Source organism: Neoarius graeffei, chromosome 2 (assembly GCF_027579695.1).
Source record: "Neoarius graeffei isolate fNeoGra1 chromosome 2, fNeoGra1.pri, whole genome shotgun sequence".
NCBI lineage: Eukaryota > Metazoa > Chordata > Actinopteri > Siluriformes > Ariidae > Neoarius > Neoarius graeffei.
This window is the reverse complement of record NC_083570.1, coordinates 99,986,163-100,002,386: the sequence shown is the minus strand read 5'-3', so window position 1 is coordinate 100,002,386 and position 16,224 is coordinate 99,986,163. Positions and strand designations below refer to the sequence as shown.

The following is a 16,224-nucleotide window of genomic DNA, read 5'->3' as shown; positions in this document are numbered from 1 at the left end:
CGTACGCACCCCAAATATATTTGAACTGACTGCTTTACAAAATCTCTACCAGAACAATACACTAAACACAGTCTCTAGGTTGCTCACTTTTTTTTTTTTTTAATTCCAGTTTATTTCTGAGATATCAAAATGTTTTTCATCGCATATTTCATGTGAAATCAGAGCCAGTCAGACCAAATGTACACAGGCATAAATTACATAAATATAGATACAACATACTCCGCTTTAAACCATAAAGCGGAAAATGATGAAATGCCCCAGAGCATTTATTTCACTCAAGTTTTAGGGCAAATTATTTCTTCATTTCATTTAGTTTCCAGACATCATGAAGAGAGAGGTTGCCCATAAGACAACTGTCTGCAATCCCCTTGGTATTAAAAACATATGTTAAAGTGTTCCAATAAGAAAATAGGACCACGCTTCATAATTTGTCCAGAATTAGATTAACTTTAAAACTTTTGTCATTTGCGTTATACATAAAGAACTGAGACACACCCACCAAAAAATAAATTAAACAATACAACTTCAACCGTTAACAAAACCAAAAACACAAATCCAATCATATGCTCCGTTAGGTTCTTTTATACATTCGAAACAAACCCTTCTCGATAGAAGTGAAAAATAACTATAAACAGGATAAACAATTTCATTCAACAGCATCTTAAACTGTCCAGGTGGATAAAATGGGCACTATAAGCAAAATAGTGAGGTCTTTAGGAATGTCCTGATCAAGTATGGTAAATGCGAATGAAAAATAATACAGAAAGCCGTTAGCGGCATGTACACTTTGTAGCAATCATTTCTTCGTATTCCTTATATGCAATAGAGCCATCATTTTCAATGGTCAAAACACTCAGAGGGTCGTATTCAGAAGGAACGCAAGAAGGTCTGGGCACGGAGGAGTCCAGCTTCTCATAAATAATGTTCTGTACCATTGTGTGCACTGGCGAGCCATAGATATGGCCCACAACACGAGGACAGATGCCTTTGCAGTACCTGGGGTTGTACTTGGATGGCGCTATGATCCAGTGGTCTAGTCTGAGCTGGGAGAAGCTCACTCGGAAGTCATAGAGGTCGCAGTCATCTGTTGGGTGTTCGAATTTGGACAGTGGTCCACTTTCACTGCTTGACTTGAAGAATTGAGTTGTGTCTGAAACACTCCTCCGATCTCTCCATTTCAGCCTGTGGATACCAGATCCATAATACTGGTTCTGTAGACTTTCACCCCAATGGTTTGATTGGATTTCTCCCAGCCTAGTGTGAGAGAAACCTCTCTGGTAGGCCACCTCACTGGTGTCGTTCAGATACAGCAAAAGAGATGGAGCCATGTGCGTGAGCTCCACAAGGCATCTGGAAGCGCGATGTCCTGGTTCATCGTCTAGGCAGGTGAGGTTGATGAGTAGGTGGATGTCATTTTTGTGGCCCTTGATGAGAGGGTGGAGGAAGGGCGTCACATCCACCTCCAGCCACTTGTGGTGGCCGGCTCGGTTGACTCGGAAATGGAAACTGATGGGTGACATTGAGTGCTGGGAGCTGGGAGAGCTGAGGCATACGTGCATGTCTGATGGTGTCTGTTCCTTTATGTTCAGGTAGCAGTGAGAGATGAGAGAGGCTGCATGGTTGTGGTCCAAGGAGTAGAGCAGAACCGATTTGAGCAGCTCTTCCTGGGCTCGTACACGGTTCAGACTGTAAGAAATGCCCTGCATGAAAAATTCTGGAGGAAAGATGAATAAAAGTTTGAATAAAAGTTCTAACAAGAAACGTAACATGTTCAAAACTCCTAATCTGGAAAAGAGTCATCCTAAATTCGGTTTCAAGCTACATAACAGGAAGAAAATCACATTTTTCCCCCCAATCTGAAGATGGTAGGATACAAAAAGTATGATTTATAAAGACTGAATTCAATAAATCTTAAATGGAAGGGAACACCCCCCCCCCCACACACACACACACACACACACACACACCTCACCCTGAAACACAATTATTTTTTAATTAAAATGTTTCACTTTTCTTTCTGAAATATTACCTCTATACCTTTACTTTTTATTGTGGAAAATATCTTTGCTTCAGTGGTTTTTGGTGTGTAGCCTAAAACATATGCTTAAGAAAGTGTATTTTCTTGATGTCTTTACCGTTACCCAAATGGTAGAATCATGCTGTAACTCAGGGCTTTTAAAACAGATGACAGTGTAGCTACATGAGGAAGGACCAGGATGTTGAGCAACCATTTGGGAGGGGAACACTGGTGCATGAATGTTGGAATCCAGGATACTGATCAGGTAAATATTGGGATGGCAGGGAAATTAACCATCTTTGCCATTATGCCCAAATGATAAAGCTAATTACATTACATGGCACTGAGAAGAAAGTCCTATCCAGAGCAACATACACCGAGTGCAAAAGTCAGGTACACGAGGTGCTGAACTTCGACAAGAAAAGTTCTAGTGCCAGCTGAACAAGTGACCGTAATACCTAGTGTAATATTCTGTTGAAATACCAACACTCAGAGCCAAAGAAACAAACCAACCATATAAAAGTACAACTAAATGGAGAACTAAACAGCTAACCCCAGGCTAGACGGTACACAACCTGGGTTGGTCTAGACCAGTGGCGGCTGCTGGTTTTTAAAACAGGGGAAGCCCATTTTACACATTCATCGTAAAACCTGTAGGCCGGATATCAAAGCATAGAAAGGTGTGCCCCATTAGCATAGTGAACTAGACAACCCTACCTAGTGGCAGAAAGTATTTTTGCTTGTACATTTCATGTTATAGTCTGGCTTGCCAGGCTAGTGCCTCATATCCTTAATCAAAAATATCAAACATCCAAAAGTCACTGGCTATTCAACGAAGAGCTTTGAACATCATACCCTGATATGCAACACAGGGTCTTTAACACAACACCCAGCTGTGCAACACATCCTTGAACATCTTCTGCAACACAGTCTGGAAATTCATAACCAGGTAGGCTATGCAACACACAGAACCTTGAGTATTATACCCAGGTATAACCTATAACACAGAGCCCACCATTCTCTTAACATTACTGAACAATATACACACTTCAGATTCATGAACATGAACACTATTTATACACACATTCTGCCCTCCGCTCCTTTTCCAGAAAATGGTCTGTGACCCTGTCATACCAGCTGGTTGTGCTTTCCAGAGACTTCACCAATTTCTGTTAGCAGCTAGCACTGCAGATCCCAATAAGGCTCAAGCTAGCCTACAACCAGATTGAACTACAAATGAAATAAACGAGTGAATTCGCGAATGATCAAACTGATAGAATGGATGAAAGTTAACGGAGCACAACGAGTAATATTTACATTTATTTACAGAGTAATGTACAGAGACATCAATGAGAAGAACCATTTATATGAAAAGAAATTCGGACAGCACTTTGGCACACGACTGCACTTTCTCGACATCCGCTAGGGACTGACTGATCATACTTCCGTGTTCCTCGCCGAAGTACCGCCCTCCTCATGTCTTTCAAACACTACCTCCAATAATCCTTTATCAGCCCGGCTTCTTGTCCCTCCCACTGTCTCGTTTAGTCCCAGAGAAGCCCAGCTTCCCTGGAAGTGACGATTTTGTTGATTTTAACCAATAACAACTAGCCGAAATTGGCTGTTCAGAGCCGTCTCATAGACTGCAACGGATACCCGGCTGCCAGTCAGTGTTGCCAGATACTGCTGACGTTTTCCATCCCAAAATATATTCAAAACCCGCCAAAATGCACTTAAAACCGCCCAATCTGGCAAACACTGCTGCCAGTCCATAGAGCCCATTGAAATAAGAAAGGTTACAGCCTGGCAGCAAAGGTGATTCTCGTAGCAAACTGCAAGTTCGTCAGACATCACTCAAATAAGTTACAGGATAGTTATGAACATAAATACAATCTTGGGCATATATTATGTTATGCAAGTTATTGTTTTAATGAGAATTCAACGTCGTAGACGCCGCAGTTTGGGGAGAGAATTTTAGGGGAAGCTCGGCTTCCCTTGTTGTCTCTGAGAAATCGCCCCGGTCTAGACCGAAACGCAGTTACACAGTGGGCAGGGAAGAAGGGGAGAGGTGCAGCCTGAAGGAGAGAGTCTTCAGATAATGATGCTGCATGTTGACAAAATTTAGTTAACCAAGTAACAAGTTAGGATGGAATAATATATGCATAATTTGTTTCTTTTTTCTGCACTCAGTGACCCAAAAAAATGCCATGAGATGTCTTTACCGTTACTCTATAGGGTAACAGTAAAGACATTATGGGTAAAGGCATCAAATGGGCATTATTTTTTCATAATGATCTCTTGCTTTGTGAATTCATGAAATATGATTTGTCTATTAAATATATTTATTGGGATTGTAACAAATTAGTGTATACATACATTTTAAAGACATCGTGTTACTAGTCACATTTTCTGAGAATGGCCCTTCTGTGGATATTATTGCTAGCACAAGCACAATGGCATTCAACAGGAGGAAAGTCAATGCTCTCAAATGCGAATGAGAGTCAAATTTCACCATTAGCTCCTAAAAATAAGAGCTAGTGTTTCTTTTCTCACTTAATTTTCCAGCCAAGTTCAATATCACTCTTGACAAATCCAATGAAGACAACAAATGTTAGATTCAAGGTTCCAGAATGTAATGCAGTTATAAGACACAGTTACAGCAGAGGCTCAGCTTAGCTAGTTAGTGATCTACATGATGACGAGCGCAATGGAGTTGGTGATGGTATTAGCATGAAAGTTAAAGCTTTGAGCAGAGCGCGCTATACAGACTAAAGCGCTGTTGCGTCACTCTTTCAGCGAAGATTCCATTTAGGTGATGAAATGAGAGCTATATCCCATCTGTGCTTATTATAAGGTAGTCAAATGCCATTGGGGGTAATACAAGTAGTCATTAGCCAAAGTGAACCAGAACGTCAAGGATGTAGTAGCTCATCTGGCCTGCCATCAAAACAACCATGACGACCAAAACATAAAGAACTGAAATGCGACAAAGTATAAAGAGAGGACCAACTTCCACGACAAAGTGCTTACAACAGGAAACAACAAAGGACTACATTTTGTTCCCGGAGGAAAGATCGACCCAAAACATCAAAACTGAGAGGAGTTACCATTCTAATGAGAAGTCCCAAAACTCGTGAAGTTGACATAATTAGCAGTTCGTTAGCAAAAAATTTTACAATACAATGACCAAGTGTTGTGGGTCTAGTTCTTTCAAACAAAGTCAGAACTGAAATCCATTGAGAACTGAGGGAGGAGACACGATTTAACTGAAAAACAGATTGTTTACAACAGGAATAAACAGCCAACCAAGTTTTGTTCCTCAAGGGAAGATCTACCCAAAACAATCAGAAATGGAATCAGATGAGAAATGAGAGAGGAGATACAATTCTAATGAGAGGCTTGGAAAATGTATTAATTTGGCCCGATTACTAACTTGTTAGCAAATAATTTGACAAAACGACCAAGTTTTGCACAGAATGAGGCGTTCTTTCAAACAAAGCAATTGGAACAGAAATCCGTGGAGAACTGACAAAGGAGACAGGATTTAACTGAATTGTGGATAACAGATGCCATGCCATGGCAACAGCTCAGCCTTATGGACAGATGAGCTGAAAGAAGAAGAAAAAAAGCAGCAGGTCAATGAAAAGTTTAATCTAAAAGAAAAAAAGAAGCCAACCCTCACAAAAAAATTGGATGCACTGATAATTACTTTAATTATAATATTAATATACAAGTCCATAAAGGTTTGTATATTTAATGTATTTGAAATAATGCCACCATACTTAATATGCTTACAAGTTAAAAGTTCTCACAGCCCTTAAAGTGCCATTCCACCATTGGATGTATTCTTTGGCATAAAATACAATATATTTTGACAACATATATAAATGGTATCACTAGATAGAAAAATCTTTTAGCTTCAAAATGATATATCAAACAATTTTTTGACAACGACAAATATATTAATTTTGCGACCAAAGTCACCTACCCTTTTAATTTCCGCGCGTGATGTCATCGGCAGGTTCCCCTTCTTGTGTACCACGTGACGTGGCACATATCAGCAATGGCGGATAGAACGCGATAAAAATAATACCAATAAATCTATCTAACTGAAAGATTAACTCAATTTTTCGCAATTTTTTTGGCCCCCATATACGAGGAGAAATGACTCTCTCACTTTGGGGGTTTCCTGGTCTAAAAATTGACCGACACGTGGTACACAAGAAGGGGAACCTGCCGATGACATCACGTTTCACTACCGCACGGAAATTAAAAGGGTAGGTGACTTTGGTCGCAAAATTAATATACTTGTCGTTGTCAAAAAATCGTGTTTGATATATCATTTTGAAGCTAAAAGATTTCTTTGTCTAGTCATTTTGTCATAAAATATATTGTATTTTATGCCAAAGAATACATCCAATGGTGGAATGGCACTTTAAAGTATGTTAGAAAAATCAGTAAAAACATAGCCGATATATTCAACATACATTTAATATTTTCCATAAGCCACTAGACCCCTTGCACTGATGTCACACTTACGTTAGCAACTGTTGCTATCCTTGTCCTGGGGGACAAGTAAACTTTGTTTGCATGCTGAAGACAAGCGATATTGAGGTCAGACGTCTGTCATTCAAAGAAAACTACAGCTAAAAAAGCTCTACTACCAGATTACTTGGATAATCCAAGTCAGAAAGAAGCAGAGGATAGATATACAAGGAAATTAGAGCTTATTAGTGGTTACAATCCATACAAAGTTACTCGAAACGATTGGAGTAATGTAGATTTGTGGCCTAGCATTACCTATATAGATGTTGGAATGTAGCTTCTTACTACATTTTCTGTTTTAAAGAGAAAATGCATCATTTGCGGGAAGAGCAGAGCAGGGAGGATTGAAAATCGAGCAGCTGTGGCTTGTTTACACTTGATACCAATTCTTGTAGCATCCTAGCAACCACCACAAAGACGTACTAAAAGCCCAAAAATTCCTACTTACCCAGGCTTAAACGATACAGGATTTATCTTGTGTCTTGATTCACAGGTCTTTAACCCAGCCACACACAAAAAGTTGTACACCTCCATGCTCTTCCAGGTTTTCATCCGTTTGCCCGTAACACCAGGTAGTTTGAGATGTCGGGGAACTCGGTGGATGGATAATTCTCCAACTCGTAGGAAAAATCCTTTACTAGTGTGTAAGGATCTATCCCATCACAAAGAGCAACTTTCTGAAGGTATATTGACTGTGCATCGGCCTCTAAACCGCAAAAACAGTCGGAGATGGTTTCGCTAGCTCTTTACACGCCGGCAAAAAGTTGTGACTGACTACAACCTATATTCTATTCCAGGTTAACTACTTGCAAGCAACTGAAAAACCTGCAACTCTGGATTGTTTGGGGGGGGATGATCATGGCCACACACTGTATGGCAGGCTTTAGGAGAGAGCTGTTCTCACAGGAGCATCGGTGTTGTGGGATAAAGCTAGGGTGAAACAAAAGGATTCACTCAGTGCGTTTACATGCACATAGAGAAAAGCGAATTTCTGCCATAGCTCGACTGAAATCGAAGTTCTAAATGGCATGGAAACACCTTAGCTCGGCTGAAATTGAACCGAACTTGATTTCTCGTAATCGAGCTACACGACCTAGATTATGCAATTTTTGCCGAGCTACTTAGTGCATGTATATCCTATCGAGCTACGTAGTCGAGCTACTTACTTCAGCACTGCCCCTTCCGGAAGTGACGAGACCACAAGCGGGAAACATGACAGCCTCGGTCGACATGACATTTCACCTTAGCCGCCCACTATTAGGAACACTTGTGTCTGGGCATGTATGCACCAGTGTTGGGAGTAACGTGTTACAAAAGTAATTAATTACTGTAATGCATTACTTTTTGGCATAACGCAGTAATGTAAGGCATTACAGGAGAGAAAAACGGTAATATTTACTCGTTACAGTGCCAGTAACGCACGTTACAATGCATTTTTAACCTGGATTGTTTTGTGGGTTTTCTTCATACAAAGTTCACGGATCGCCGCGAGATCAGCTACTGATAAAAGTCCGTGCAGAACTTTTCACTTCCTTTTACTAACTAGTCACGGACACCGATGCATATATGCATCTAGGGAGGGGTCTGTGTGTGTGTGTGTGTGTGTGTGTGTGTGTGTGTGTGTGTGTGAGAAAAAAAAAAAGTGAGTTCATACACAAAAACAGCCACATAGCAAACTCACTTTTTCTCTGTCACACACACACACTCGTACACTGACAAAAAACAGCCACATAGCAAACACACAGAGAGAGAGAGAGAGAGAGCGCACGCACGTGTGAAAGTGAAAAGAAATTATATATTTCTGTCATGCCTTATTTTGTGTGCGTGTGTGTGTGTGCTCATGCACATGTAGTATGGCCATTGATATGTAGGGCAATAGTTATGTGCAGATTATTTACAAGTAAGTTATGGGTGCAGAATGTACAGGTAGGACAATGAAAAAATGGGTATAAATTATGATTAACAGAGGGTAATACAGCTGGAACTATCTTAATAGATGTCCTATAGAGAAGGGCTACATTCACAGACGTGTATATAACACCAGATGTGCAGTTGTGGAAATACAGAGTGCTACAGAATTGAAGAGGACGGCACTGAACAGGTGCTGGTGCTGGTGTGCATGGCAAGAAGGGAAAGGACGATTTATCCTTGGTATTGTGGGCGGGTAAGAAGCTATTCCTGAACACACTGGTTTTCAGTCTGCAGGCTTCCTGGCGAGAATAAATAATGTAAAAGTAGTGTAATGCCTTACTTTTTAAATGCAGTAATATTGTAATGTAACGCATTACTTAAAAATGACAGCAAAAAGTAATGCATTACAGTTCTTGAGTAACTTGCCCAACACTGGTACGCACCCATTTCCAATTAGTTGGCAAGTTATTAGCATGTTAGCAGGCTAACAGTTAATATGTTCACCATTACAGATCAACTTCAACTTAGTGGCCATTTTATTAGGAACACTTCTGTTCGTACATACAAACTACAAACACTTCTTGTGAACACGGAACTGATAACTTTGTTTATACTCTTGAATAGCTCTTCATGACGACAACCGGAAGTGTACCAACACGATGGGGCGTGTAGCGCCACCTGTGGCTCGGGTGCACAATGTACCTCACAATAGCTCGATTTCCTTGTGTGCATGTAGGATTGGATTTCTCTGGCACCCCTGCTGGGACCCTTAGCTCGATTACCGACAGCAGCTCGATTTGGATGTGCATGTAAACGCACTGACTGTTACAGATTAAAAGGGTGCACTGGGTTCTTCCTCTTGCTGTGTGGAGAGAGAGAATGGGAAGGGAAGGAAAAGGGGGGGGGGAGGAAACCTCCTACTCCCAGAGACATTTCCTTTCTAAAGAAATGCCCAAGTCAGGTTCCTAAACCACAAATCACAAGTTCAAGACAAAGTTCCAGGGAGATGGTAATTTGGAAAAAATAAATTTTCCTAACATGATTATGATTTAGATTCTGTATTGAGAACATCCATAGATTAATAGCTTGGGTTTCACACTCATTAGAAGACAACCATGTAGATTTCTAGCAAAAATACTTACTGATGTAGATTTTAGCCCTCATGGCAGATATCACCACCAATGCAACCATGCTCTTACACCAACTAGAAACCGCCACCCAAGATGGTCTACAAGTCAATGCCTCAAAAACAAAATACATGCGTTTCAACCAACAAGGCTCAATGCAAGCCCTAGCAGGTGAATCCATTGAACACGTAGAATTTTTGTTACCTTGGCAGTGAAATAGAATCCAGTATATATTTAAAAAAAAAAAAAACCCTCAGCATTCATATTGCTAAAGCTTGGACTGCCCTTAACAAAATGAATACTGTGTGGAAATCCAATCTTCCCAACCACTTAAAACGTAGCTTCTTCAGAGCAACTGTTGAATCCGTATTGCTGTATGGTGCCACAACCTGGACTCAACAAAATCTCATCTCATTATCTCTAGCCGCTTTATCCTTCTACAGGGTTGCAGGCAAGCTGGAGCCTATCTCAGCTGACTACGGGCGAAAGGCGGGGTACACCCTGGACAAGTCGCCAGGTCATCACAGGGCCGACACATAGACACAGACAACCATTCACACTCACATTCACACCTACGGTCAATTTAGAGTCACCAGTTAACCTAACCTGCATGTCTTTGGACTGTGGGGGAAACCGGAGCACCCGGAGGAAACCCACGCAGACACGGGGAGAACATGCAAACTCCTCACAGAAAGGCCCTCGCCAGCCCCAGGGCTCGAACCCAGGACCTTCTTGCTGTGAGGCGACAGCGCTAACCACTACACCACCGTGCCGCCCTCAACAAAATCACTTGAGTTAAAGCTCGATGGGGCATACACACATGCTGCGAGCCATATTAAACTTCTCATGGCATGACCACCCCACCAAAGTGCAGCTATATGATTTACCTCCATATCAGATTCCGAGAGCACAGATTGTGATTCGCTGGGCATTGCTTCAGAGCTAAACAAGAACTTGCTAGTAAATTGCTCCTTTGGACCCCCTGACAAGGCCAGCTTCACGTGGGTCGTCCTGCGACAAGATATATTGATCAACTCTGTTCAGACACTGGTTGGCTGGCACCCAATCTCCCAGCAATGATTGATGGTGTTGGACAGGTCAAGTTTATCAGAGTTCACTCAACCAATGATGATGAATCATTTGCTCCATTTGAACGATTAGAACAACCAAAAATGAACCATATTTAAAAGACAAATTAAGCCTTGATTGCAGGAAAGATGATATCTGGTTGTCCCCCAAGAGAAATCACCATGTGATGTGTGACATCACACACAAGGAGTCTCTAAACTAAATAATACACTACGTGGTGTTGCTTTGTTAGCCATTCACCTCTACGGTCACACTTGACATCAAGACTTCACTACAAAAATTTAAAATGATTATTTTCAAAGACAATCATTTTAGCCAGTTAAATGAAACCCTTGTTTATCCCGGCAGTCTAGCTTGGTGCAAACTACCTAGCAAATCTGGTTTACACCTACTTTAATATGGCCCATAAATATCCATTCTATTTAGCCCATATTAACTCTGACATACCTGTATTGTATGCAACCACAACAGCCATTTTTAAGAGGTTCTCAGAGTATACACTAACAAACAGCTTTTACTCTGGCCAAACCTACAACCTTAGACAGCTAGAATCAAACTAGTTTAGTTATCTACTAAAAGAATGGAAACTTCTGTCATGGTAACCCTTCACACATCTAAAAGTTCTTCAGAAGGACCAATTAAAGAACCATTAGGGCAATTCCATGTAAATGTCAACCTCACCATGCAAAAATAAAGCAACATGTAATACATCAAAACCACTCCCAGAGATATCACCTAGGCCTGTATTTTACAGATGTGAATAAGTTGAACCAATTTGTAACCAACCTAATATGTCACTGTCAGTCTTTCTCTCTTATAATGTAAAACCCAAGCTAAAATCAACTTTGATCATGTACAATTCTATATTATTGCCACAAGCCACAGAAATGTATGCTAAAATCCACAAAACAGCAAAACAATAGCCATCCTAAATATTATTTAAGAACTTTGATAGTTTTAGCTGATATTTAGAGAGTTTTTCAAAGGGTTATGGTGGTTAAATTGCTGATTTTCTAAACATATGCCATGTCTATTTCAGAAGCGTCACATCCATAACGGAATTTCGTCACATCCATAACGCTGACTTTTCCTTCCGAAACTCTGCATGAAATACAAAATATTTTAAACAAAGATTTTTTAATATTCACCTTGGACCCCTCTATCAAACGGATATCTCCATTTCGACATTAGGTTTACAATTTCACAGAGTTTGATAAAAATGTACAGTCATCCAAGAAAAGTGATACTTTTTCTGTCACATCCATAACGCATCTTTTATTGGCGTTTTCTGGCATGCCCTAGATGTACTATGGGAATTGTTCTTGCTCTATCACTTCTCCAGTATGGTACAGCCTTAAAATATGCAACACCTGTTTAAATACTGGGAGACAATAAAACATGCACTGGGTCATTTGTTGCCATTTTGAGTTCAAGTGTCACGTCCATAACACTGGAATTGCTCATTACAGTGTTTGATGACAACTAATGACTGCAAATCCAATTTCTATTCATGACCAAAAGAACACCAACGAACTACTGTTGATCAACTACGGTACATTGTTAATCTATCTCAAAAGCATACAAGTAAGAACTATAGCTCAACTTTTTCATGCATGAATTGTAATAATGGTCAATTTGTGGTCCATGGATGGATAGTTCACAGGGAGATGTTTCAAACCTTATGCAAAGCTGGTCTTTCAAATCGTAATAAACAGATTTATTAGGATATTGTTCCGATTTTAACAGTAGGCATTGTCCCATAGTAGCTGTGCAGAAACCTGGATATAAATTTAGATCCCATAGAGGGGATATACTTCCTGAGATGACATAAGGAAGAGAATTTGAGAGGAACCACATCAATCCAGGTCAAGACAGATCCAGGGCTTAACTTTGAAACAATGGGTTGAAGGCAGGAACACAGTATGGACCAGAGTCTTTCAGACCCCAAGGTCCCTCCTCAAACAGTGACCTGTACAGTCAGTGTTCTAGATTCAACAAGCTAATGTCTGCATGTTGATTGATCTAAAGCAAAACAAACACTTGTATAGACAGTACAAATAATCAAAAGGTAAAGCAGGACTACTTTGTTTTACTTCTGATGCTGTGAGCAGCCATGTTGATTTAACATTAAACCACAAACAAGGAAGGAACTTGTAGTTGACAAGACTACCCTAAACCTACAGCATAGAAATTTCATGTTGGGAGGGGGATTGGTGTTTCATTTTCTTTGGCTTTTACTGGTTCCAGAGTTGCTGTTGCAACCTCAGCAGCATTATTTACACCTAGGGGTCATTTAGAGTCCACTACTGGCATGGTTTTGTGAGGAAACCCACAGCTCTAGATCGGACCGAAGGTTCCTGGGGCTGCAAAGCTGTTGCACCTGATACTAGTACCAGTGAACGCTGTGCTGAAAATGAGCTTCCATGACAAATACTATCTGGTCAGAGGTGGTCCACTCCACTGAAAGACATGGGAAAAGTAAGGATGACACACAAGTAATCTTTAAAACAGGAACTGAATACTATGGAGCCCCTAAAGTCCTGAAAGGTGATTTCTTCATCTTGGGTCTACAAGTTACTACCTAGAATTACACTACATTACTGGCATTTAGCAGACAGATGCTCTTATCCAGACTGATGCACAATGTACCCAGCGCAGCCTAGGCAGCAGCCGGGGGTTCCGTGCCTGGCTCAAGACCAAGGAGCAGCCGGGGGTTCCGTGCCTGGCTCAAGACCAAGGAGCAGCCGGGGGTTCCGTGCCTGGCTCAAGACCAAGGAGCAGCCGGGGGTTCCGTGCCTGGCTCAAGACCAAGGAGCAGCCGGGGGTTCCGTGCCTGGCTCAAGACCAAGGAGCAGCCGGGGGTTCCGTGCCTGGCTCAAGACCAAGGAGCAGCCGGGGGTTCCGTGCCTGGCTCAAGACCAAGGAGCAGCCGGGGGTTCCGTGCCTGGCTCAAGACCAAGGAGCAGCCGGGGGTTCCGTGCCTGGCTCAAGACCAAGGAGCAGCCGGGGGTTCCGTGCCTGGCTCAAGACCAAGGAGCAGCCGGGGGTTCCGTGCCTGGCTCAAGACCAAGGAGCAGCCGGGGGTTCCGTGCCTGGCTCAAGACCAAGGAGCAGCCGGGGGTTCCGTGCCTGGCTCAAGACCAAGGAGCAGCCGGGGGTTCCGTGCCTGGCTCAAGACCAAGGAGCAGCCGGGGGTTCCGTGCCTGGCTCAAGACCAAGGAGCAGCCGGGGGTTCCGTGCCTGGCTCAAGACCAAGGAGCAGCCGGGGGTTCCGTGCCTGGCTCAAGACCAAGGAGCAGCCGGGGGTTCCGTGCCTGGCTCAAGACCAAGGAGCAGCCGGGGGTTCCGTGCCTGGCTCAAGACCAAGGAGCAGCCGGGGGTTCCGTGCCTGGCTCAAGACCAAGGAGCAGCCGGGGGTTCCGTGCCTCGCTCAAGACCAAGGAGCAGCCGGGGGTTCCGTGCCTCGCTCAAGGGCACTTCAGCCATTCCAGCTGGTCCAGGGAAATCAAACCAGTAACCTTTTGGTCCCAAATCTGCCTTTAGGCTATGTCTTCCCCTAGTATTCAGAAGTTACTTAAATAACTTGTGCACACAAGTTAACTTGTTGGAAAAACCACCACCATCACCATGTGCACACAAGATGGAAAAATCCCCTTCAAGACTTTGGCTCCACAGAACAGCTCTGTGAGGTGAGGTGGGGTGGGGTGTGGTTGTTGTGTTTGTACCTCCACACTGGTCCAGACACTCCTGCCGTGCTGTGATCAGGCGCACCGTGTTGTAAAGGTGAGACGCCTCGTGGCTCCTCTCATGCTTTGTAGACAGTCTGTAAAGCCTTTTCATGAACCGGACGTATCTGGAATCAGGTCTAGCTCTCGGGAAGTGAATCCCCCACGGCTCGTGCTCGGATAAGGCTTTCAATAACGGGCTTAAAATGTTGCCGTGATGCGCCAAGTGTTCGGCGGACTGCGCTCCAGCACCGGGGTCCGAGAGACCCGACACTTCGGCGCCCATCAGCACGAACACAAGGGCGTTGAGGTAAAAAACCGCGCATCTTTCCTTAACCATGATCAATAAACGCGCCAAACTTTAACGCATTCTTTGCTCTATACTCGGGTGGCGCACACTTCCGCTCGCGCTTTACCTGCCAGGTGTATGTAATCATCTCAGACCGGGTGCGCGTGCATGACGTTTCTTCAGCATCTGGACACGAGAGGGAGTGCGCGCGCGACACCCACACACCCCTCAATTAAACCGCACCTCAGCCCTCATCACGCCATTACCCTCAGCTGCAAGCGCCTTTCACTTTTTAATGTCTGCACCCAGGCCCGCGTTAACCCTTGCCGAGGCCCTGGGCAGACACCCCCCCGAGGCCCCGCCCCCGCCTGTTGTCAACTGCGCTCAGCAAATTCACCCCCTCAGACATGCCTGTCTAACTAGACACAGAAACTAATCAGGGTACAAAGTTTGTGTCACAGGGGTCCAAAATTCAAATTGATTCAAACTGGTTCTTGTACCAGTTTTTAAGTGAAGGACAAGTTAAAGAACAGATTTCAGGTCATTTTTTGACGTGTGTATGGTAGTTTTGTGTAATCTGCTATTAAGCAGGGCCGGGAGAAACAAATGAAGTGATTCTAGGAGAGGACTTTTTACCCTGTCCACACTAGTAGACTGGTACCAAAATCCAGAATTGTGACACCCAAAGGCATTTTTGAGACAAAGTCGGCAAACAGTCTTATTTTGTCAATTTGGGTGTGCCGAATTCAAATCTGCAATATGCCGAGCTCTATCTGACCTCTGTTGACCTCTAGAGGTCATTGAACTTTGGGCCTGTAAACGTCTCAGCTGAACCCAGTTTCCCCAGCTTTCTAAGGCTGCTGGGCCATAGAAGGTTCACGCTGCATGCTGCACGCTGCACGCTACACGTTCACGTGAAGAACCGGACCCTGGGCCATTAAACTTCATGCTTGGATGTTCACGTGTTGCATCTGTTCTACTTTGACCGAGTAACCAACAATACGGACTCTTCGGATGACGACGATTGCCTCATTCTGCTTTTACTGAGACAGAGGAAGAGAAAAAGGAACAGAATTTGGAGCCGAGAACACTTCCTTCTGAGAGAAACCCCGTGGTGAATTTCACCGAACATTCTATAATCTGCTTGACAATCCCGATGAAGAACTATTTTTCAATTATACCATTCAATTATATTTTTTCTGAAGTTTTCCCCTGAAAGCATAGCGTTATCTCCCTAGACCCGTTCTGATTGGCTGGCGCGGCGGTGACCGCATGCATTGACTGGAATTTCCGTCTTCACGCCTAGAAAAAAGTGTGCATGTTCATTTCACGCTTCACGCGTGAAGTGTGCAGCGTGCAACGTGAACGCCGTTCTATGGCCCAGAGCAAGTCATGCTACGTTTGTCCACTTTTCTTTACACGCGTGCAGCATGCAGCGTGCAGCGTGAACCTTCTATGGCCCAGCAGCCTAAGGAATGAAATGTACTAAAATGATTAATGAAGTGAGCAAATGGCCTTGTT

At 43.0% G+C, this 16,224-nt stretch overlaps 1 protein-coding gene across 1 annotated transcript; it reads right to left on the bottom strand.

Moving 5' to 3' along the window:
* Nucleotides 1–770: 770 nt before the first annotated feature.
* On the bottom strand, nucleotides 771–14,757 carry gdf9 (growth differentiation factor 9). Its single transcript, XM_060910829.1, has 2 exons — nucleotides 14,415–14,757; nucleotides 771–1,714 (listed from the first exon to the last, which is right to left on the bottom strand). The coding sequence occupies exons 1-2, from the start codon at nucleotides 14,752–14,754 to the stop codon at nucleotides 771–773; spliced, it is 1,284 nt and encodes a 427-aa protein (XP_060766812.1). The 5' UTR covers nucleotides 14,755–14,757.
* Between the last annotated feature and the right edge of the window lie 1,467 nt (nucleotides 14,758–16,224).

Excerpts from the sequence above, each read along its gene's own strand:
- gdf9 (XM_060910829.1), bottom strand. The coding sequence starts at position 14,754 with ATGGTTAAGGAAAGATGCGCGGTTTTTTACCTCAACGCCCTTGTGTTC. Across the intron at positions 1,715-14,414 it reads GTGTCTGGACCAGTGTGGAG|AATTTTTCATGCAGGGCATT; the intron begins GTACAAACACAA and ends TCTTTCCTCCAG.